The sequence below is a fragment of the Oncorhynchus keta genome, chromosome 21, assembly GCF_023373465.1.
Source record: "Oncorhynchus keta strain PuntledgeMale-10-30-2019 chromosome 21, Oket_V2, whole genome shotgun sequence".
NCBI classification, from domain to species: Eukaryota; Metazoa; Chordata; class Actinopteri; order Salmoniformes; family Salmonidae; genus Oncorhynchus; species Oncorhynchus keta.
The window spans coordinates 53,627,264-53,650,471 of NC_068441.1; the positions used below are offsets into that span (position 1 = coordinate 53,627,264).

Here is a 23,208-nt window from a genome sequence, read left to right on the forward strand (position 1 = left end):
CAGTAACACCGGGACACAGACTACAGTAACACCGGGACACAGACTACAGTAACACCGGGACACAGCCTACAGTAACACCGGGACACAGACTACAGTAACACCGGGACACAGACTACAGTAACACCGGGACACAGACTACAGTAACACCGGGACACAGACTACAGTAACACCGGGACACAGACTACAGTAACACCGGGACACAGACTACAGTAACACCGGGACACAGACTACAGTAACACCGGGACACAGCCTACAGTAACACCGGGACACAGCCTACAGTAACACCGGGACACAGACTACAGTAACACCGGGACACAGACTACAGTAACACCGGGACACAGACTACAGTAACACCGGGACACAGACTACAGTAACACTGGGACACAGACTACAGTAACACTGGGAGACAGACTACAGTAACACTGGGACAGACTACAGTAACACTGGGACAGACTACAGTAACACTGGGACAGACTACAGTAACACTGGGACAGACTACAGTAACACCGGGACAGACTACAGTAACACCGGGACAGACTACAGTAACACCGGGACAGACTACAGTAACACCGGGACAGACTACAGTAACACCGGGACAGACTACAGTAACACTGGGACACAGACTACAGTAACACTGGGACAGACTACAGTAACACCGGGACAGACTACAGTAACACCGGGAGAGACTACAGTAACACCGGGAGAGACTACAGTAACACAGGGACAGACTACAGTAATACCGGGACACAGACTACAGTAACACCGGGACACAGACTACAGTAACACCGGGACAGACTACAGTAACACCGGGACAGACTACAGTAACACCGGGACACAGACTACAGTAACACCGGGACACAGACTACAGTAACACCGGGACACAGACTACAGTAACACCGGGACACAGACTACAGTAACACCGGGACACAGACTACAGTAACACCGGGACACAGACTACAGTAACACCGGGACACAGACTACAGTAACACCGGGACACAGACTACAGTAACACCGGGACACAGACTACAGTAACACCGGGACAGACTACAGTAACACCGGGACAGACTACAGTAACACCGGGACAGACTACAGTAACACTGGGAGACAGACTACAGTAACACAGGGACAGACTACAGTAATACCGGGACACAGACTACAGTAACACCGGGACAGACTACAGTAACACCGGGACACAGACTACAGTAACACCGGGACACAGACTACAGTAACACCGGGACACAGACTACAGTAACACCGGGACACAGACTACAGTAACACCGGGACACAGACTACAGTAACACCGGGACACAGACTACAGTAACACCGGGACACAGACTACAGTAACACCGGGACACAGACTACAGTAACACCAGGGACACAGACTACAGTAACACCGGGACACAGACTACAGTAACACCGGGACAGACTACAGTAACACCGGGACAGACTACAGTAACACTGGGACAGACTACAGTAACACCGGGACAGACTACAGTAACACTGGGACAGACTACAGTAACACCGGGACAGACTACAGTAACACCGGGACAGACTACAGTAACACCGGGACAGACTACAGTAACACCGGGACAGACTACAGTAACACCGGGACAGACTACAGTAACACCGGGACAGACTACAGTAACACCGGGACACAGACTACAGTAACACTGGGACACAGACTACAGTAACACCGGGACAGACTACAGTAACACCGGGACAGACTACAGTAACACCGGGACAGACTACAGTAACACCGGGACAGACTACAGTAACACCGGGACAGACTACAGTAACACCGGGACAGACTACAGTAACACCGGGACAGACTACAGTAACACCGGGACAGACTACAGTAACACCGGGACAGACTACAGTAACACTGGGACAGACTACAGTAACACTGGGACAGACTACAGTAACACTGGGACAGACTACAGTAACACTGGGACAGACTACAGTAACACTGGGACAGACTACAGTAACACTGCTCCTCTCCAAGCCTTGTGCCTACGTCCCAAATGGCACCATATTATTCCTTACAGTGCACTACCCATAGGGCTCTGGTCTAAAGTAGTGCACTACCCATAGGGCTCTGGTCTAAAGTAGTGCACTACCCATAGGGCTCTGGTCTAAAGTAGTGCACTACCCATAGGGCTCTGGTCTAAAGTAGTGCACTACCCATAGGGCTCTGGTCTAAAGTAGTGCACTACCCCCATAGGGCTCTGGTCTAAAGTAGTGCACTACCCCCATAGGGCTCTGGTCTAAAGTAGTGCACTACCCCCATAGGGCTCTGGTCTAAAGCAGTGCAATACCCCCATAGGGCTCTGGTCTAAAGCAGTACACTACCCATAGGGCTCTGGTCTAAAGTAGTGCACTACCCCCATAGGGCTCTGGTCTAAAGTAGTGCACTACCCCCATAGGGCTCTGGTCTAAAGTAGTGCACTACCCCCATAGGGCTCTGGTCTAAAGCAGTGCAATACCCCCATAGGGCTCTGGTCTAAAGCAGTACACTACCCATAGGGCTCTGGTCTAAAGTAGTGCACTACCCATAGGGCTCTGGTCTAAAGTAGTGCACTACCCCCATAGGGCTCTGGTCTAAAGTAGTGCACTACCCCCATAGGGCTCTGGTCTAAAGTAGTGCACTACCCCCATAGGGCTCTGGTCTAAAGTAGTGCACTACCCCCATAGGGCTCTGGTCTAAAGTAGTGCACTACCCATAGGGCTCTGGTCTAAAGTAGTGCAATACCCCCATAGGGCTCTGGTCTAAAGCAGTGCACTACCCCCATAGGGCTCTGGTCTAAAGCAGTGCACTACCCACATAGGGCTCTGGTCTAAAGTAGTGCACTACCCATAGGGCTCTGGTCTAAAGTAGTGCACTACCCATAGGGCTCTGGTCTAAAGTAGTGCACTACCCCCATAGGGCTCTGGTCTAAAGCAGTGCCCTACCCATAGGGCTCTGGTCTAAAGTAGTGCACTACCCCCATAGGGCTCTGGTCTAAAGCAGTGCCCTACCCATAGGGCTCTGGTCTAAAGTAGTGCACTACCCCCATAGGGCTCTGGTCTAAAGTAGTGCACTACCCATAGGGCTCTGGTCTAAAGCAGTGCCCTACCCATAGGGCTCTGGTCTAAAGTAGTGCACTACCCCCATAGGGCTCTGGTCTAAAGCAGTGCCCTACCCATAGGGCTCTGGTCTAAAGTCGTGCACTACCCCCATAGGGCTCTAGTCTAAAGTAATGCACTACGTTTCATACTTAAGTATATTTAAAACCAAATGCTTTACCCCAAACCCCTGGAAATGACCCCCAACCCCTGGAAATGACCCCCAACCCCTGGAAATGACCCCCAACCCCTAGAAATGACCCCAACCCCTGGAAATGACCCCAACCCCTGGAAATGACCCCAACCCCGGTAAATGACCCCAACCCCTGGAAATGACCCCAACCCCTGGAAATGACCCCCAACCCCTGGAAATGACCCCTAACCCCTGGAAATGACCCCCAACCCCTGGAAATGACCCCCAACCCCTGGAAATGACCCCAACCCCTGGAAATGACCCCCAACCCCTGGAAATGACCCCTAACCCCTGGAAATGACCCCCAACCCCAGGAAATGACCCCCAACCCCAGGAAATGACCAATCAACTAGCTTGGATGACATTCAATATAAACATGACAGTCAAAATCACGTATCTGTGTTAAGATATGTATATCTATAGTCCGTACCCTTCAGTATGCTGTAGTATGGACACCATGAGTTCCACAGCCAGGGCTCCTGCTATCATGGCCAGGCCTGGACGACTCACTGTACACTGCTGGTCCAGGGTCCGGTCTCTGGTGGACTGATACAAACAACAACAACATCAACAACAACAACAACAACAACAACAACGAGGTCTAGGGTCTGGTGGACTGATACAAACAACATCAACAACATCAACAACAACAACAACAACGAGAGGTCAGGGGCCTGTTGCACAAAAGTAGAATTAAGACATCCGGGATAAATGACTAAGCTGAGCTCAATGAAGCCAAAACATGTGCGTCCAGGCTTAATTGGTTGCACAAAGACCAAGCCAGGATGAGCAGACACGGATTCATTAAGCCAGGTGAAACCAATCCTGGATAGGTGCGCGCTCACGGCTCACTCAAATAGACCCCGCCACAGATCACAGATTAACTGATTTACCATGGCAACTAGAGCCGCGTACTTTTCCCCGTCGGAAGCACAAATCCTCATGGAGGCATACGAGGAGGTAAAAGATATAATTAAGAAGAAAGGCAACACCGCCACAGTGATAAAGCAAAGAGAAAAAGCGTGGCAAAGTATTGCAGACCGCCTGAATGCGTAAGTAGTGCACAATTACACACTCACCGCTCCGCTGAAACATCACAATTACAATTCAAATATTTAATTCACATCTCCAAAAACGCAGTTGTACTGTAATTATGAAACGGTTACATTTTTAATTGAAATGCACTGCAGATATGAGTGAAATTGTGTAAAGTAAGTCCATCACACTGTATAAAGCTATGATAAATTATTATTAAAGCCTTACATTATTATTTAACGTTACTACGCTCAGTACGGTTTAATCTTAGCCGTTGTACTCTGCATCTTATGTTGTCCACCGTTTTTTTTGTGTTTCTCCTGCTTTCATTAATGTAAAGCTGCTTTGACAGAATGAAACAATTGTGAAAAGTGCTATATAAATCAAATTTAATTGAATAAATAGATGAGCTATAATAATAATCACTTTAATTTATATAGCGCCTTTCAAAGGACCCAAGGTCGGTTGCTCACTGCACTGCAAAAATGTCTTTCTTACTTAGTATTTTTGTCTTGTTTTCAGTAAAAAAAAAATATCTAAAAAACATCTTGAATATTTTCTTGAGCAAAATTACCTAGGAAAATAAGCAAAAAAATCTGCCAGTGATGTGCATTGATTGGTGTAATATTCCTCATCTTATGATTTCAGATGGTCTGCAATGCTGACTGTGTGATCAGCAATGTTGTGGCAAAATGGCCTGGCTCAGTCCATGACTCCAGAATCTTTCGGGCCTCTGAAATCTATCAGTGCCTATTACAAGGTAAGCCACACAACCCCTATTTATAACCATCATGGCTGTGTCAAGAATATCACTGTGTTTATGAGGTAGTAATGATGAGATTTTGTGTTGACAGGTGAATTCTCTGGTGTGTTGCTGGGAGACAGGGGTATGGCTGCCAGCCTTTTCTCCTGACACCTTTCACAGACCCCCAGGAAGCACAGCAGGCCTACAACCATGCCCATGCCAGGACCAGGGCCAGAGTTGAAATGACCTTTGGCCTCCTGAAGGCACGCTTTCACTGCCTTCACAAATTAAGGGTCAGCCCTGTTAGGGCATGTGATATTACTGTGGCTTGTGCTGTCCTCCACAATGTGGCCTGCCTGAGGAAGGAGAGGGCCCCCAGAGTGCCACCAGCCATGGACTGGGACAATCCGGCAATCTTCCCTGATGACGACAGTGGTCGGCTGCTGAGGGACCAATATGTGTTGAATTATTTTAGTTAGTATGTGTGCTTTCAATTTTGGTTAAATATGTCCTGCGGTGGCAGAGGAATTTGGGTTTTTTGGGTTCGTTTTTTACGAATTTGGCCTCTTATGATGTTTGTGCGGTATACTGTGTGTAATACAAGGCTGCAGGGAGGCTACTGCATCCATTCATTTGTCTGTTCAGTTGATGTGTATGGATTTGTCCTGCATTTATTTTAGTGTGCAGACATGCAGGGTGTGTTATATACAGACCTTTGAATGTGTATGTATCATTTTGTATAATATGCTTGGATTCTGTGCTTTCCATCTTGTAGAGTCACTGTGACTTCAGTTTCGAAAGGAGCTGATGGTTTACCTGCTTTGTTTTGTCCTTATTCAATAAAGGAACATAATGTTACACATTGTGTTTTTATATTCATATGGAATGTGTATTTGTTTATATGACAGAGTACTAGGGCCACACTGAAGAAAAAGGATAAAGTCATCAATTTATGAGGCTGGTTCTTTCTGCAGAAAAGCTACATATTGTTTTTACAGTTTTGATACTTATGACAATGTGATACTTAATATTCTGGCACATCAGCATGTCTTTGTTTATGAAACCATACTGAAGTACAATTTCACGAAATGCCCCGCATCTGTCATTTTAACAACTGTCCTCCTTTAAAACAACTGGTTACAATATTATGACTTGTCTTTTTTTCCCTCTGTGGCCCTAATATTCTATCATTTTATATATAGTCTATGGGAAACTGTAAATTATCTAATGATAGCAACATCTAAAAATCATTTTTTATCCAAAATCATTGAAATTAATGATCACAAACGTTTAAATAATGACAGTGGGTCTAGTTATATGTGATAACAATGTATAGTGAGCAGTGAAATAACTATTGGTTTCCATTTGTGGTGACTGCTGACTGACATTAGGGATGAGATTAAATAGATCCTGGAATTTAGCCTGGTCTGGAGCAGGCTAGCTCCACAGAATAAATCTCCATGGTAATTTATACCATAACATATCCTCCTGCCCCCTATCCATCTTTAGTGCAACCGGATTACGGATCAATTGAGCCAGGATCACCAAGATATCCTGGCTTAATCCCTTATCCTAGTTTTGTGCAACAGGCCCCTGGTGGACTGATACAAACAACATCAACAACAAGAGGTCCAGGGTCTGGTGGACTGATACAAACAACAACAACAACAAGAGGTCCAGGGTCTGGTGGACTGATACAAACAACAACATCAACAACAACAAGAGGTCCAGGGTCTAGTGGACTGATACAAACAACAACAACAACAACATCAACAACAAGAGGTCCAGGGTCTGGTGGACTGATACAAACAACAACATCAACAACAAGTCCAGGGTCTGGTGGACTGATACAAACAACAACAACAAGAGGTCCAGGGTCTGGTGGACTGATACAAACAACAACATCAACAACATCAACAACAAGAGGTCCAGGGTCTGGTGGACTGATAAAAACAACAACATCAACAACATCAACAAGTCCAGGGTCTGGTGGACTGATACAAACAACAATAACAACAAGAGGTGCAGGGTCTGGTGGACTGATACAAACAACAACAACAAGTCCAGGGTCTGGTGGACTGATACAAACAACATCAACAACAACATCAACAACAAGAGGTCCAGGGTCTGGTGGACTGATACAAACAACAACATCAACAACAAGAGGTCCAGGGTCTGGTGGACTGATATAAACAACATCAACATCAACAAGAGGTCCAACATACAAACAACAACATCAACAACAACAAGTCCAGGGTCTGGTGGACTGATACAAACAACAACATCAACAACAACAAGTCCAGGGTCTGGTGGACTGATACAAACAACAACATCAACAACAACATCAACAACAAGAGGTCCAGGGTCTGGTGAACTGATACAAACAACAACATCAACAACAAGAGGTCCAGGGTCTGGTGAACTGATACAAACAACAACAAGTCCAGGGTCTGGTGGACTGATACAAACAACAACATCAACAACAACATCAACAACAACATCAACAACAAGAGGTCCAGGGTCTGGTGAACTGATACAAACAACAACATCAACAACAAGAGGTCCAGGGTCTGGTGAACTGATACAAACAACAACATCAACAACAAGTCCAGGGTCTGGTGGACTGATACAAACAACAACATCAACAACAACATCAACAACAACATCAACAACAAGAGGTGCAGGGTCTGGTGAACTGATACAAACAACAACATCAACAACAAGAGGTCCAGGGTCTGGTGGACTGATACAAACAACAACAACAACATCAACAACAAGAGGTCCAGGGTCTGGTGGACTGATACAAACAACAACATCAACAACAACAAGTCCAGGGTCTGGTGGACTGATACAAACAACAACAACAAGAGGTCCAGGGTCTGGTGGACTGATACAAACAACAACATCAACAACATCAACAACAAGAGGTCCAGGGTCTGGTGGACTGATAAAAACAACAACATCAACAACATCAACAAGTCCAGGGTCTGGTGGACTGATACAAACAACAATAACAACAAGAGGTGCAGGGTCTGGTGGACTGATACAAACAACAACAACAAGTCCAGGGTCTGGTGGACTGATACAAACAACATCAACAACAACATCAACAACAAGAGGTCCAGGGTCTGGTGGACTGATACAAACAACAACATCAACAACAAGAGGTCCAGGGTCTGGTGGACTGATATAAACAACATCAACATCAACAAGAGGTCCAGGGTCTGGTGGACTGATACAAACAACAACATCAACAACAACAAGTCCAGGGTCTGGTGGACTGATACAAACAACAACATCAACAACAACAAGTCCAGGGTCTGGTGGACTGATACAAACAACAACATCAACAACAACATCAACAACAACATCAACAACAAGAGGTCCAGGGTCTGGTGAACTGATACAAACAACAACATCAACAACAAGAGGTCCAGGGTCTGGTGAACTGATACAAACAACAACATCAACAACAACAAGTCCAGGGTCTGGTGGACTGATACAAACAACAACATCAACAACAACATCAACAACAACATCAACAACAAGAGGTCCAGGGTCTGGTGAACTGATACAAACAACAACATCAACAACAAGAGGTCCAGGGTCTGGTGAACTGATACAAACAACAACATCAACAACAACAAGTCCAGGGTCTGGTGGACTGATACAAACAACAACATCAACAACAACATCAACAACAACATCAACAACAAGAGGTGCAGGGTCTGGTGAACTGATACAAACAACAACATCAACAACAAGAGGTCCAGGGTCTGGTGGACTGATACAAACAACAACAACAACATCAACAACAAGAGGTCCAGGGTCTGGTGGACTGATACAAACAACAACAACAACATCAACAACAAGAGGTCCAGGGTCTGGTGAACTGATACAAACAACAACATCAACAACAAGAGGTCCAGGGTCTGGTGGACTGATACAAACAACAACAACAACATCAACAACAAGAGGTCCAGGGTCTGGTGGACTGATACAAACAACAACAACAACATCAACAACAAGAGGTCCAGGGTCTGGTGAACTGATACAAACAACAACATCAACAACAACAAGAGGTCCAGGGTCTGGTGGACTGATACAAACAACAACAACAACATCAACAACAAGAGGTCCAGGGTCTGGTGGACTGATACAAACAACAACAACAAGAGGTCCAGGGTCTGGTGGACTGATACAAACAACAACATCAACAACATCAACAACAACAAGTCCAGGGTCTGGTGGACTGATACAAACAACAACATCAACAACAAGAGGTCCAGGGTCTGGTGGACTGATACAAACAACAACATCAACAACAAGAGGTCCAGGGTCTGGTGGACTGATACAAACAACAACAACAAGAGGTCCAGGGTCTGGTGGACTGATACAAACAACAACAACAACATCAACAACAAGAGGTCCAGGGTCTGGTGGACTGATACAAACAACAACAACAAGAGGTCCAGGGTCTGGTGGACTGATACAAACAACAACAACAAGAGGTCCAGGGTCTGGTGGACTGATACAAACAACAACATCAACAACATCAACAACAACAACAAGTCCAGGGTCTGGTCTCTGGTGGACTGATAAACAACAACAACAGAGGTCCAGGGTCTGGTGGACTGATACAAACAACAACATCAACAACATCAACAACAACAACAACAAGTCCAGGGTCTGGTCTCTGGTGGACTGATATAAACAACAACAACAACAAGAGGTCCAGGGTCTGGTGGACTGATACAAACAACAACATCAACAACATCAACAACAACAAGTCCAGGGTCTGGTCTCTGGTGGACTGATATAAACAACAACAACAACGAGGTCCAGGGTCTGGTGGACTGATACAAACAACAACATCAACAACATCAACAACAACAAGTCCAGGGTCTGGTCTCTGGTGGACTGATATAAACAACAACAACAAGTCCAGGGTCTGGTGGACTGATACAAACAACAACATCAACAACAAGAGGTCCAGGGTCTGGTGGACTGATACAAACAACAACATCAACAACAAGAGGTCCAGGGTCTGGTGGACTGATACAAACAACAACAACAAGAGGTCCAGGGTCTGGTGGACTGATACAAACAACAACAACAACATCAACAACAAGAGGTCCAGGGTCTGGTGGACTGATACAAACAACAACAACAAGAGGTCCAGGGTCTGGTGGACTGATACAAACAACAACAACAAGAGGTCCAGGGTCTGGTGGACTGATACAAACAACAACATCAACAACATCAACAACAACAACAACAAGTCCAGGGTCTGGTCTCTGGTGGATTGATATAAACAACAACAGAGGTCCAGGGTCTGGTGGACTGATACAAACAACAACATCAACAACATCAACAACAACAACAACAAGTCCAGGGTCTGGTCTCTGGTGGACTGATATAAACAACAACAACAACAAGAGGTCCAGGGTCTGGTGGACTGATACAAACAACAACATCAACAACAACAAGTCCAGGGTCTGGTCTCTGGTGGACTGATATAAACAACAACAACAACAAGAGGTCCAGGGTCCGGCTGAACATTTTTTTGTCTCGTGTTACTGTGTTAACAAAGATCATTTTTCAGTTGATGCACAATAATAGCTTTTTTGAATTTGAAAGGCTCTCTCACATCTCCGTGGGCAACAACAACAACAACAACAACAACAACAACAAGGCGTCTTACGTCTCCGGGGGCGACAACGTCGTTACAGAAGTAGCATCCGAGGCGGTGTCCGGGGATGTTGGAGAACAGAGAGGCTGCTGGGAGCTGGGCGGGCTCGGCCGGCGTGGAGGAAGAGGATGAGGCGGAGGAGGAAGAGGAAGGGTCGGAGGAGTCTCCTGGTCCACAGAGTTTAGGTTTCTTCAGACCGTGTCTCATCACCACAAAGGTGTCAAAGCCCAGGGCAGAATTCACTACCAACTGGATAGGGAGGGAGGGAGGGAGGGAGGGAGGGAGGGAGGGAGGGAGGGAGGGAGGGAGGGAGGGAGGGAGGGAGGGGAGAGAGAGAGGGAGGGAGAGAGAGAGGGGGGAGCGAGAGAGGGGGAGCGAGAAGGAGGGAGAGAAGGAGGGAGAGAGGATAACATTAAATGACCTCTCCCCCTAAGCTAAACACATATATACTAGCAAAACAATCTCACTTTAAAATATATAATATATATCACTTTCATTATGTTGACGATTGTAAGTCACTGGGTTGAGTTCAATATGCTGTTATAGACTATTATACGACAAGCCATTAAGGATACAGACTGTGTCCCAAATGCTACCCTATTACCTACAGTATATTCCCTATACGCTATTCCCTACATAGTGCACTACTTTAGACCAGGACCCTATTCCCTATATAGTGCACTACTTTAGACCAGGACCCTATTCCCTACATAGTGCACTACTTTAGACCAGAGCCCTATATAGGGAATAGGGCCCTGGTCTAAAGTAGTGCATTATATAGGGCTCTGGTCTAAAGTAGTGCACTATATAGGGCTCTGGTCTAAAGTAGTGCACTATATAGGGCTCTGGTCTAAAGTAGTGCACTATATAGGGAATAGGGCCCTGGTCTAAAGTAGTGCACTATATAGGGCTCTGGTCTAAAGTAGTGCACTATATAGGGAATAGGGCCCTGGTCTAAAGTAGTGCACTATATAGTGCACTCCTTTAGACCAGAGCCCTATATAATGCACTACTTGTGACCAGGGCCCCTAAGGCTTGTAGTTCACTATATAGGATGTCATTTAGGACCTGTCGCCAGATCCCACCCTCTCTACCGGCGAAGTAGAGACCCGATGCATCTCTCTCTCCCGGCGAAGTAGAGACCCGATGCATCTCTCTCTACCGGCGAAGTAGAGACCCGATGCATCTCTCTCTACCGGCGAAGTAGAGACCCGATGCATCTCTCTCTACCGGCGAAGTAGAGACCCGATGCATCTCTCTCTACCGGCGAAGTAGAGACCCGATGCATCTCTCTCTACCGGCGAAGTAGAGACCCGATGCATCCTCTCTACCGGCGAAGTAGAGACCCGATGCATCTCTCTCCCGGCGAAGTAGAGACCATGATGCATCTCTCTCTCCCGGAGCCAGTAGAGACCCGATGCATCTCTCTCTCCCGGCGAAGTAGAGACCCGATGCATCTCTCTCTACCGGCGAAGTAGAGACCCGATGCATCTCTCTCTACCGGCGAAGTAGAGACCCGATGCATCTCTCTCTACCGGCGAAGTAGAGACCCGATGCATCTCTCTCTCCCGGCGAAGTAGAGACCATGATGCATCTCTCTCTACCGGCGAAGTAGAGACCCGATGCATGTACCCCCTCTCTACACCCCTTACCTTCCTATTGCTGGCAGCTATAACAGTCGGCAGCCATCGACTCTCCCTGGTGTCCATCAACAGGAAGACGACGTCATGCTCCGAGATCAGTTTCTCCAGGTGTTCAACGTCCTGCCGGGCCTGAGACATGGTCGCCTCAGAGAAGTTGACTGGGTGGCCTGGCATAGGGATGCTCATCACGTGTCCCTCTGCATTCTATAAAAGGGACAACATCAGGTTTAGCCAACACAAAGAGGTCACACTGGTTGACTGGCATAGAGATGCTCATCACATGTCCCTCTGCATTCTATAAAAGGGACAATATCATCAAGTTTAGCCAACACAAAAAGGTCACACGGGTTGACTGGCATAGAGATGCTCATGGTATGACCTTCCATGCACACAGACATCATTTTATAATTTTTTACCTTTATTTAACTAGGCAAGTCAGTTAAGAACAAATTCTTATTTTACAATGACAGCTTAGGAACAGTGGGTTAACTGCCTGTTCAGGGGCAGAACGACAGATTTGTACCTTGTCAGCTAGGGGATATGAACTTGCAACCTTCCGGTTACCCCAGGTTACCATAGGATATAATACCATAGGTATAGGTATATGTATAGGTTACCATAGGATATAATACCCATCCATCTGTAGGGTTCCATTAACACAAAGCAGATTCCATCTGTAGGGGGCCATTAACACAAAGCAGTTTCCATCTGTAGGAGCCATTAACACAAAGCAGATTCCATCTGTTGGAGCCATTAATACAAATCAGATTCCATCTGTAGGAGCCATTAACACAAAGCAGATTCCATCTGTAGGGGGCCATTAACACAAAGCAGATTCCATCTGTAGGAGCCATTAACACAAAGCAGATTCCATCTGTAGGAGCCATTAACACAAAGCGGATTCCATCTGTAGGAGCCATTAACACAAAGCAGATTCCATCTGTAGGAGCCATTAACACAAATCAGATTCCATCTGTAGGGGCCATTAATACAAATCAGATTCCATCTGTAGGAGCCATTAACACAAAGCAGATTCCATCTGTAGGGGGCCATTAACACAAAGCAGATTCCATCTGTAGGAGCCATTAACACAAAGCAGATTCCATCTGTAGGAGTCATTAACACAAAGCAGATTCCATCTGTAGAGGGCCATTAACACAAAGCAGATTCCATCTGTAGGGGGCCATTAACACAAAGCAGATTCCATCTGTAGGGGGCCATTAACACAAAGCAGATTCCATCTGTAGGAGCCATTAACACAAAGCAGATTCCATCTGTAGGGGGCCATTAACACAAAGCAGATTCCATCTGTAGGAGCCATTAACACAAAGCAGATTCCATCTGTAGGGGGCCATTAACACAAAGCAGATTCCATCTGTAGGGGGCCATTAACACAAAGCAGATTCCATCTGTAGAGGGCCATTAACACAAAGCAGATTCCATCTGTAGGGGGCCATTAACACAAAGCAGATTTCATCTGTAGGGGGCCATTAACACAAAGCAGAATCCATCTGTAGGAGCCATTAACACAAAGCGGATTCCATCTGTAGGAGTCTTTAACACAAAGCAGATTCCATCTGTAGGAGCCATCAATACAAAACAGATTCCATCTGTAGGAGCCATTAACACAAAGCAGATTCCATCTGTAGGGGGCCATTAACACGAAGCAGATTCCATCTGTAGGGGGCCATTAACACAAAGCAGATTCCATCTGTAGGAGTCATTAACACAAAGCAGATTCCATCTGTATGGGGGCCATTAACACAAAGCAGAATCCATCTGTAGGAGCCATTAACACAAAGCAGATTCCATCTGTAGAGGGCCATTAACACAAAGCAGATTCCATCTGTAGGGGGCCATTAACACAAAGCAGATTTCATCTGTAGGGGGCCATTAACACAAAGCAGAATCCATCTGTAGGAGCCATTAACACAAAGCGGATTCCATCTGTAGGAGTCTTTAACACAAAGCAGATTCCATCTGTAGGAGCCATCAATACAAAACAGATTCCATCTGTAGGAGCCATTAACACAAAGCAGATTCCATCTGTAGGGGGCCATTAACACAAAGCAGATTCCATCTGTAGGAGCCATTAACACAAAGCAGATTCCATCTGAGTGGGTGTTGTAATATTCTAATGATGGTGTCCTAATCACCAGTCACATCCTCATCTGATGTGTGTGTTCTGCCCATGGTCAGTGGTGATGAGAGAAGGCTGGGAGAGACTGGTGGCCTGTGTGTTCTGGTCATGATGGAACTGTCTGTCTGTCTGTCTGTCTGTGTCTGTGTCTGTGTCTGTGTCTGTGTGTAATTGATGACGTTGGGATCACCGTCTGCCTGCGTTTCTGGTCTGGCCAGAAGGAATTGCACACAGCGCATATAAACCTGGGACATCAACCATTCTAAACTGGCCTTAGTGGGAGTGACAATAGAATTATATGGGAGTGACCTCACTGAGTAAAGGATTTGTTATCATTTCATTTTTAGCCAATCGGTTCCCTTGGCAGCTCACTCACCATGAATCTCAGCGTGTTACCTAGCAACAACACTTCATGTCTTAACTACCCCCATGGACATTATTTATCCTGCTGCTCGGCCTCCGACCGCAAGGCACTACAGAGGGTAGTGCGTACGGCCCAGTACATCACCAGGACCAAGCTTCCTGCCATCCAGGACCTCTATACCAGGCGGTGTCAGAGGAAGGCCCTAAAGTCAAAGACTCCAGCCACCCTAGTCATAGGCTGTTCTCTCTGCTACCGCACGGTACCCTAGCATCAAGTCTAGGTCCAAGAGGCTTCTTAACAGCTTCTACTCCCAAGCCATAAGAATCCTGAACATCTAATCAAATGGCTACCCAGATTATATGCATTGCCCCCCGCCCCCCCTCTCTTTACACCGCTGCTACTCTCTCTTGTTATCTATGCAGAGTCACTTTATTAACTCTATCTACATGTACATATTACCTCAACTAACCGGTGCCCCCACACATTGACTCTGTACCGATACCCCCTGTATATAGCCTCCACATTGACTCTGTACCGGTACCCCCTGTATATAGCCTCCACATTGACTCTGTACCGGTACCCCCTGTATATAGCCTCCACATTGACTCTGTACCGGTACCCCCTGTATATAACCTCCACATTGACTCTGTACCGGTGCCCCCTGTATATAACCTCCACATTGACTCTGTACCGGTGCCCCCTGTATATAGCCTCCACATTGACTCTGTACTGGTACCCTCTGTATATAGCCTCCACATTGACTCTGTACCGGTACCCCCTGTATATAGCCTCCACATTGACTCTGTACCGGTACCCCCTGTATATAACCTCCACATTGACTCTGTACCGGTGCCCCCTGTATATAGCCTCCACATTGACTCTGTACTGGTACCCTCTGTATATAGCCTCCACATTGACTCTGTACCGGTACCCCCTGTATATAGCCTCCACATTGACTCTGTACCGGTGCCCCCTGTATATAACCTCCACATTGACTCTGTACCGGTGCCCCCTGTATATAGCCTCCACATTGACTCTGTACCGGTACCCTCTGTATATAGCCTCCACATTGACTCTGTACCGGTACCCCCTGTATATAGCCTCCACATTGACTCTGTACCAGTACCCCCTGTATATAGCCTCCACATTGACTCTGTACCGGTACCCCCTGTATATAACCTCCACATTGACTCTGTACCGGTGCCCCCTGTATATAACCTCCACATTGACTCTGTACCGGTGCCCCCTGTATATAGCCTCCACATTGACTCTGTACTGGTACCCTCTGTATATAGCCTCCACATTGACTCTGTACCGGTACCCCCTGTATATAGCCTCCACATTGACTCTGTACCGGTGCCCCCTGTATATAACCTCCACATTGACTCTGTACCGGTGCCCCTGTATATAGCCTCCACATTGACTCTGTACCGGTACCCTCTGTATAGGCCTCCACATTGACTCTGTACCGGTACCCCCTGTATATAGCCTCCACATTGACTCTGTACCAGTACCCCCTGTATATAGTCTCCACATTGACTCTGTACCGGTACCCCCTGTATATAGCCTCCACATTGACTCTGTACTGGTACCCCCTGTATATAGCCTCCACATTGACTCTGTACCGGTACCCCCTGTATATAGCCTCCACATTGACTCTGTACCGATACCCCCTGTATATAACCTCCACATTGACTCTGTACTGATACCCCCTGTATATAGCCTCCACATTGACTCTTTACCGTAATACCCTGTATATAGCCTCCACATTGACTCTGTACCGGTACCCCCTGTATATAGCCTCCACATTGACTCTGTACCGGTACCCCCTGTATATAGCCTCCACATTGACTCTGTACCGTAATACCCTGTATATAGCCTCCACATTGACTCTTTACCGTAATACCCTGTATATAGCCTCCACATTGACTCTGTACCGGTACCCCCTGTATATAGCCTCCACATTGACTCTGTACCGTAACACCCTGTATATAACCTCCACACACCCCTGTATATATTGATATTTTTTACTGCTGCTCTTTAATTACTTGTTACTTTTATCTCTTATTCTTATCCAGGTTTTTTTAAACTGCATTGTTGGTTAAGGGCTCGTAAGTAAGCATGTCACTGTAAGGTCTTACACCTGTTGTATTAGGTGCATGTGACTAATGTGATTTGACTTTGCACAGCCATTGAAGAGGAGTGGGGACAACATTTACATTTACATTTAAGTCATTTAGCAGACGCTCTTATCCAGAGCGACTTACAAATTGGACACATTCCACAGTCAACAGCCTGGTCAACTCTATGTGAAGGAGATGTGTCGCGCTGCTTGAGGCAAACGGTGGTCACACCAGATACTGACTGGTTATCTGATCCAAGCCCCTACATTTTATTTTATTTAAATCAGATCATTAAAAAGGTATCTATTCCCAGTCATGTGATGAGATTAGATATATTTTAATGATCTGATTTCCTTACGTGAGCTGTAACTCAGCAAATCGTTGAAATTGCTGCATGTTGCTCTCGTATTTTTGTTCAGTACAAAACTAAATGTGTAGTTTGTCGTCATCCCATTGAACCAGTTGACCCAAGAAGCTCCATAGGCCAACGGCTACTGACGTTTTGAGTCTTGTTTTTATTTACTATCTGCCCCCCAAAAAAATCACGCCCTCCTCCTTCCATGACTTTTCCAGAATATTTACATTTTACATTGATCAGTCCGAATTAAAAAAAATAAATAAAAAAGTATGTAGATCCTGTTTCTATCAGCAACTTAAGGGGTCAAGATGGCAGGTATCCTAGTTAGAGCGTTGGGCCAGTAACCCGAAAGGTTGCTAGATCGAATCCCAGAGCTGACAAGGTAAACATCTGTCTTTCTCCCCCCTGAACAAGGCAGTTAAACCCACTGTTCCCCGGTAGACCGTCATTGTAATTAAGAACCGGTTCTTAACTGACTTGCTTGGTTAAATAAAAATCAAATAGACACCGAAGGAGCGATGGTACCCAGTCTCTCACTGGATGAATGAGTGAATGAGTGAATGAGTGAATGAGTGAATGAGTGAAAACAGATATCATATGACAATTGAATGATGATCTGAATGGGTGAATGAGTGAATGAGTGAATGAGCAATGAGCAATGAGCAATGAGCAATGAGCAATGAGCAATAGAAAACAGATATCATATGACAATTGAATTTGGAATGATCTAAAATGAGGAGGGTGATTGAATTTAGAGCAGAAAGACAAACTGTGTGTCTAACGAGCATAAAGAATTGTGGTCTGGGCTAATTAAACACTGAAACTGTGTGTTTATGGACCCCGAGCATAAACACTGAAATTGCACTTAAAAATCTGGACCCCGAGCAGAAACCTCGAAACGGTACTGTAAACCCCGAGGAGAAAGTGCTGTGTGCTGTGGACCCCGAGCATAAACACTGAAACTGTGTGCTGTCTGTGGACCCCGAGCAGAAAGAGAAACTGTGTGCTGTCTGTGGACCCCGAGCATAAACACTGAAACTGTGTGCTGTGGACCCCGAGCATAAACACTGAAACTCTGTGCCGTCTGTGGACCCCGAGCATAAACACTGAAACTGTGTGCCGTCTGTGGACCCCGAGCAGAAACACTGAAACTGTGTGCTGTCTGTGGACCCCGAGCATAAAGAGAAGACTGAAACTGTGTGTTGTCTGTGGTGAAAACGCCTCACCATGTTAGGGTAAGTGGTGCTATTTAGATAGAGGGTCAGAGATGGGTTGAGAGGTCAGGGGTTAGGGTTAGAGGTCATAGGTCAGGAACTCACCACTCCAGGGAAGATCTTGCCCAGTCTGTCGACGGCAGCGAGGGCCTTGGACTTGCCTCCTCCCAGACAGTCTTCAAACTCATACAGCGGTTGTCTGACTGGGTTGGAGTAAGAGATCTTAGAGTTGTCCACAAACGTGATGTGTCTCACTCCCCATCCCTGTAGAACACAATAACACAATAACAAGATAAACATCTCTCCCCATCCCTGTAGAACACAATAACAAGATAACATCACTCCCCATCCCTGTAGAACACAATAACAAGATAACATCACTCCCCATCCCTGTAGAACACAATAACAAGATAACATCACTCCCCATCCCTGTAGAACACAATAACAAGATAACATCACTCCCCATCCCTGTAGAACACAATAACAAGATAACATCTCTCCCCATCCCTTTAGAACACAATAACAAGATAACATCACTCCCCATCCCTGTAGAACACAATAACAAGACAGTCTCTCTCTACATGTTATATAGTCTCTCTACATGTTATATAGTCTACATGTTATATAGTCTACATGTTATATAGTCTACATGTTATATAGTCTACATGTTATATAGTCTCTCTACATGTTATATAGTCTCTCTCTACATGTTATATAGTCTCTCTCTACATGTTATATAGTCTCTCTACATGTTATATAGTCTACATGTTATATATAGTCTCTCTACATGTTATATAGTCTCTCTCTACATGTTATATAGTCTCTCTCTACATGTTATATAGTCTCTCTCTACATGTTATATAGTCTCTCTCTACATGTTATATAGTCTCTCTCTACATGTTATATAGTCTCTCTCTACATGTTATATAGTCTCTCTCTACATGTTATATAGTCTCTCTCTACATGTTATATAGTCTCTCTCTACATGTTATATAGTCTCTCTCTACATGTTATATAGTCTCTCTACATGTTATATAGTCTCTCTACATGTTATATAGTCTCTCTCTACATGTTATATAGTCTCTCTCTACATGTTATATAGTCTCTCTCTACATGTTATATAGTCTCTCTCTACATGTTATATAGTCTCTCTCTACATGTTATATAGTCTCTCTCTACATGTTATATAGTCTCTCTACATGTTATATAGTCTACATGTTATATATAGTCTCTCTCTACATGTTATATAGTCTCTCTCTACATGTTATATAGTCTCTCTCTACATGTTATATAGTCTCTCTCTACATGTTATATAGTCTCTCTCTACATGTTATATAGTCTCTCTCTACATGTTATATAGTCTCTCTCTACATGTTATATAGTCTCTCTCTACATGTTATATAGTCTCTCTACATGTTATATAGTCTCTCTCTACATGTTATATAGTCTCTCTCTACATGTTATATAGTCTCTCTCTACATGTTATATAGTCTACATGTTATAGTCTCTCTCTACATGTTATATAGTCTACATGTTATAGTCTCTCTCTACATGTTATATAGTCTCTCTCTACATGTTATAGTCTCGCTCTACATGTTATAGTCTCTACATGTTATATAGTCTCTCTCTACATGTTATATAGTCTCTCTACATGTTATATAGTCTACATGTTATAGTCTCTCTCTACATGTTATATAGTCTCTATCTACATGTTATAGTCTCTCTCTACATGTTATATAGTCTCTCTCTACATGTTATATAGTCTACATGTTATAGTCTCTATCTACATGTTATATAGTCTCTCTCTACATGTTATAGTCTCGCTCTACATGTTATAGTCTCTACATGTTATATAGTCTACATGTTATAGTCTCTCTCTACATGTTACACAGTCTCTCTCTACATGTTATATAGTCTCTCTCTACATGTTATATAGTCTCTCTCTCTACATGTTATATAGTCTCTCTACATGTTATATAGTCTCTCTGCATGTTATATAGTCTCTCTCTACATGTTAGTCTCTCTCTACATGTTATATAGTCTCTCTCTACATGTTATATAGTCTCTCTCTACATGTTATATAGTCTCTCTCTACATGTTATAGTCTCTCTCTACATGTTATATAGTCTACATGTTATATAGTCTCTCTACATGTTATATAGTCTCTCTCTACATGTTATATAGTCTCTCTCTACATGTTATATAGTCTCTCTCTACATGTTATATAGTCTCTCTCTACATGTTATACAGTCTCTCTCTACATGTTATATAGTCTCTCTCTACATGTTATATAGTCTCTCTCTACATGTTATATAGTCTACATGTTATATAGTCTCTCTCTACATGTTATATAGTCTCTCTCTACATGTTATATAGTCTCTCTCTACATGTTATATAGTCTCTCCCTACATGTTATATAGTCTCTCTCTACATGTTATATAGTCTACATGTTATATAGTCTACATGTTATATAGTCTACATGTTATATAGTCTACATGTTATATAGTCTCTCTCTACATGTTATATAGTCTCTCTCTACATGTTATATAGTCTCTCTCTACATGTTATATAGTCTCTCTCTACATGTTATATAGTCTCTCTCTACATGTTATATAGTCTCTCTCTACATGTTATATAGTCTCTCTCTCTACATGTTATATAGTCTCTCTCTACATGTTATATAGTCTCTCTCTACATGTTATATAGTCTCTCTACATGTTATATAGTCTACATGTGATATAGTCTACATGTTATATAGTCTCTCTCTACATGTTATATAGTCTCTCTACATGTTATATAGTCTACATGTTATATAGTCTCTCTCTACATGTTATATAGTCTCTCTACATGTTATACAGTCTCTCTCTACATGTTATACAGTCTCTCTCTACATGTTGTATAGTCTACATGTTATATAGTCTCTCTCTACATGTTATATAGTCTCTCTCTCTACATGTTATATAGTCTCTCTCTCTACATGTTATATAGTATCTATCTACATGTTATATAGTCTCTCTACATTGTATACATGTTATATAGTCTCTCTATAACATGTTATACAGTCTCTCTCTACATGTTATATAGTCCTCTCTACATGTTATATAGTCTCTCTCTACATGTTATATAGTCTCTCTCGACATGTTATATAGTTATATCTCTCTACATGTTATATAGTCTCTCTACATGTTATATAGTCTCTCTACATGTTATATAGTCTCTCTCTACATGTTATATAGTCTCTCTCTACATGTTATATAGTCTCTCTGTCCATGTTATATAGTCTCTCTACATGTTATATAGTCTCTCCCTACATGTTATATAGTCTCTCTCTACATGTTATATAGTCTCTCTACATGTTATATAGTCTCTCTCTACATGTTATATAGTCTCTCTCTACATGTTATATAGTCTCTCTCTACATGTTATATAGTCTCTCTCTACATGTTATATAGTCTCTCTCTACATGTTATATAGTCTCTCTCTACATGTTATATAGTCTACATGTTATATAGTCTCTCTACATGTTATATATAGTCTCTCTACATGTTATATATAGTCTCTCTCTACATGTTATATAGTCTCTCTCTACATGTTATATAGTCTCTCTACATGTTATATAGTCTCTCTACATGTTATATAGTCTACATGTTATAGTCTCTCTACATGTTATATAGTCTACATGTTATATAGTCTCTCTCTGCATGTTATATAGTCTCTCCATGTTATATAGTCTCTCTCTACATGTTATATAGTCTCTCTCTACATGTGATATAGTCTCTCTCTACATGTGATATAGTCTCTCTCTACATGTGATATAGTCTCTCTCTACATGTTATATAGTCTCTCTCTACATGTTATATAGTCTCTCTCTACATGTTAAATAGTCTCTCTACATGTTATATAGTCTCTCTCTACATGTTATATAGTCTCTCTCTACATGTTATATAGTCTCTCTGTCCATGTTATATAGTCTCTCTACATGTTATATAGTCTCTCCCTACATGTTATATAGTCTCTCTCTACATGTTATATAGTCTCTCTACATGTTATATAGTCTCTCTCTGCATGTTATATAGTCTCTCTACATGTTATATAGTCTCTCTCTACATGTTATATAGTCTCTCTCTACATGTTATATAGTCTCTCTCTACATGTTATATAGTCTACATGTTATATAGTCTCTCTACATGTTATATAGTCTCTCTCTACATGTTATATAGTCTCTCTCTACATGTTATATAGTCTCTCTCTACATGTTATATAGTCTCTCTCTGCATGTTATATAGTCTCTCTCTACATGTTATATAGTCTCTCTCTACATGTTATATAGTCTACATGTTATATAGTCTCTCTACATGTTATATAGTCTCTCTCTACATGTTATATATAGTCTCTCTCTACATGTTATATAGTCTCTCTCTACATGTTATATAGTCTCTCTACATGTTATATAGTCTCTCTACATGTTATATAGTCTACATGTTATAGTCTCTCTACATGTTATATAGTCTACATGTTATATAGTCTCTCTCTACATGTTATATAGTCTCTCTCTACATGTTATATAGTCTCTCTACATGTTATATAGTCTCTCTCTAC

General features: G+C 43.5%; 1 protein-coding gene across 2 annotated transcripts in view; it reads right to left on the minus strand.

Moving 5' to 3' along the window:
* Positions 1-23,208, minus strand: part of atg7 (ATG7 autophagy related 7 homolog (S. cerevisiae)) — a 112,328-nt gene that overhangs the window by 55,323 nt on the left and 33,797 nt on the right. For both annotated transcript variants that reach the window (XM_052474234.1, XM_052474235.1), the window contains 4 exons: positions 18,715-18,873; positions 12,420-12,614; positions 10,780-11,016; positions 3,726-3,841 (listed from right to left, as the gene is read on the minus strand). In XM_052474234.1, the coding sequence (XP_052330194.1) occupies positions 3,726-3,841; positions 10,780-11,016; positions 12,420-12,614; positions 18,715-18,873 (707 nt within the window). The remainder of the gene's footprint in view (positions 1-3,725; positions 3,842-10,779; positions 11,017-12,419; positions 12,615-18,714; positions 18,874-23,208) is intronic.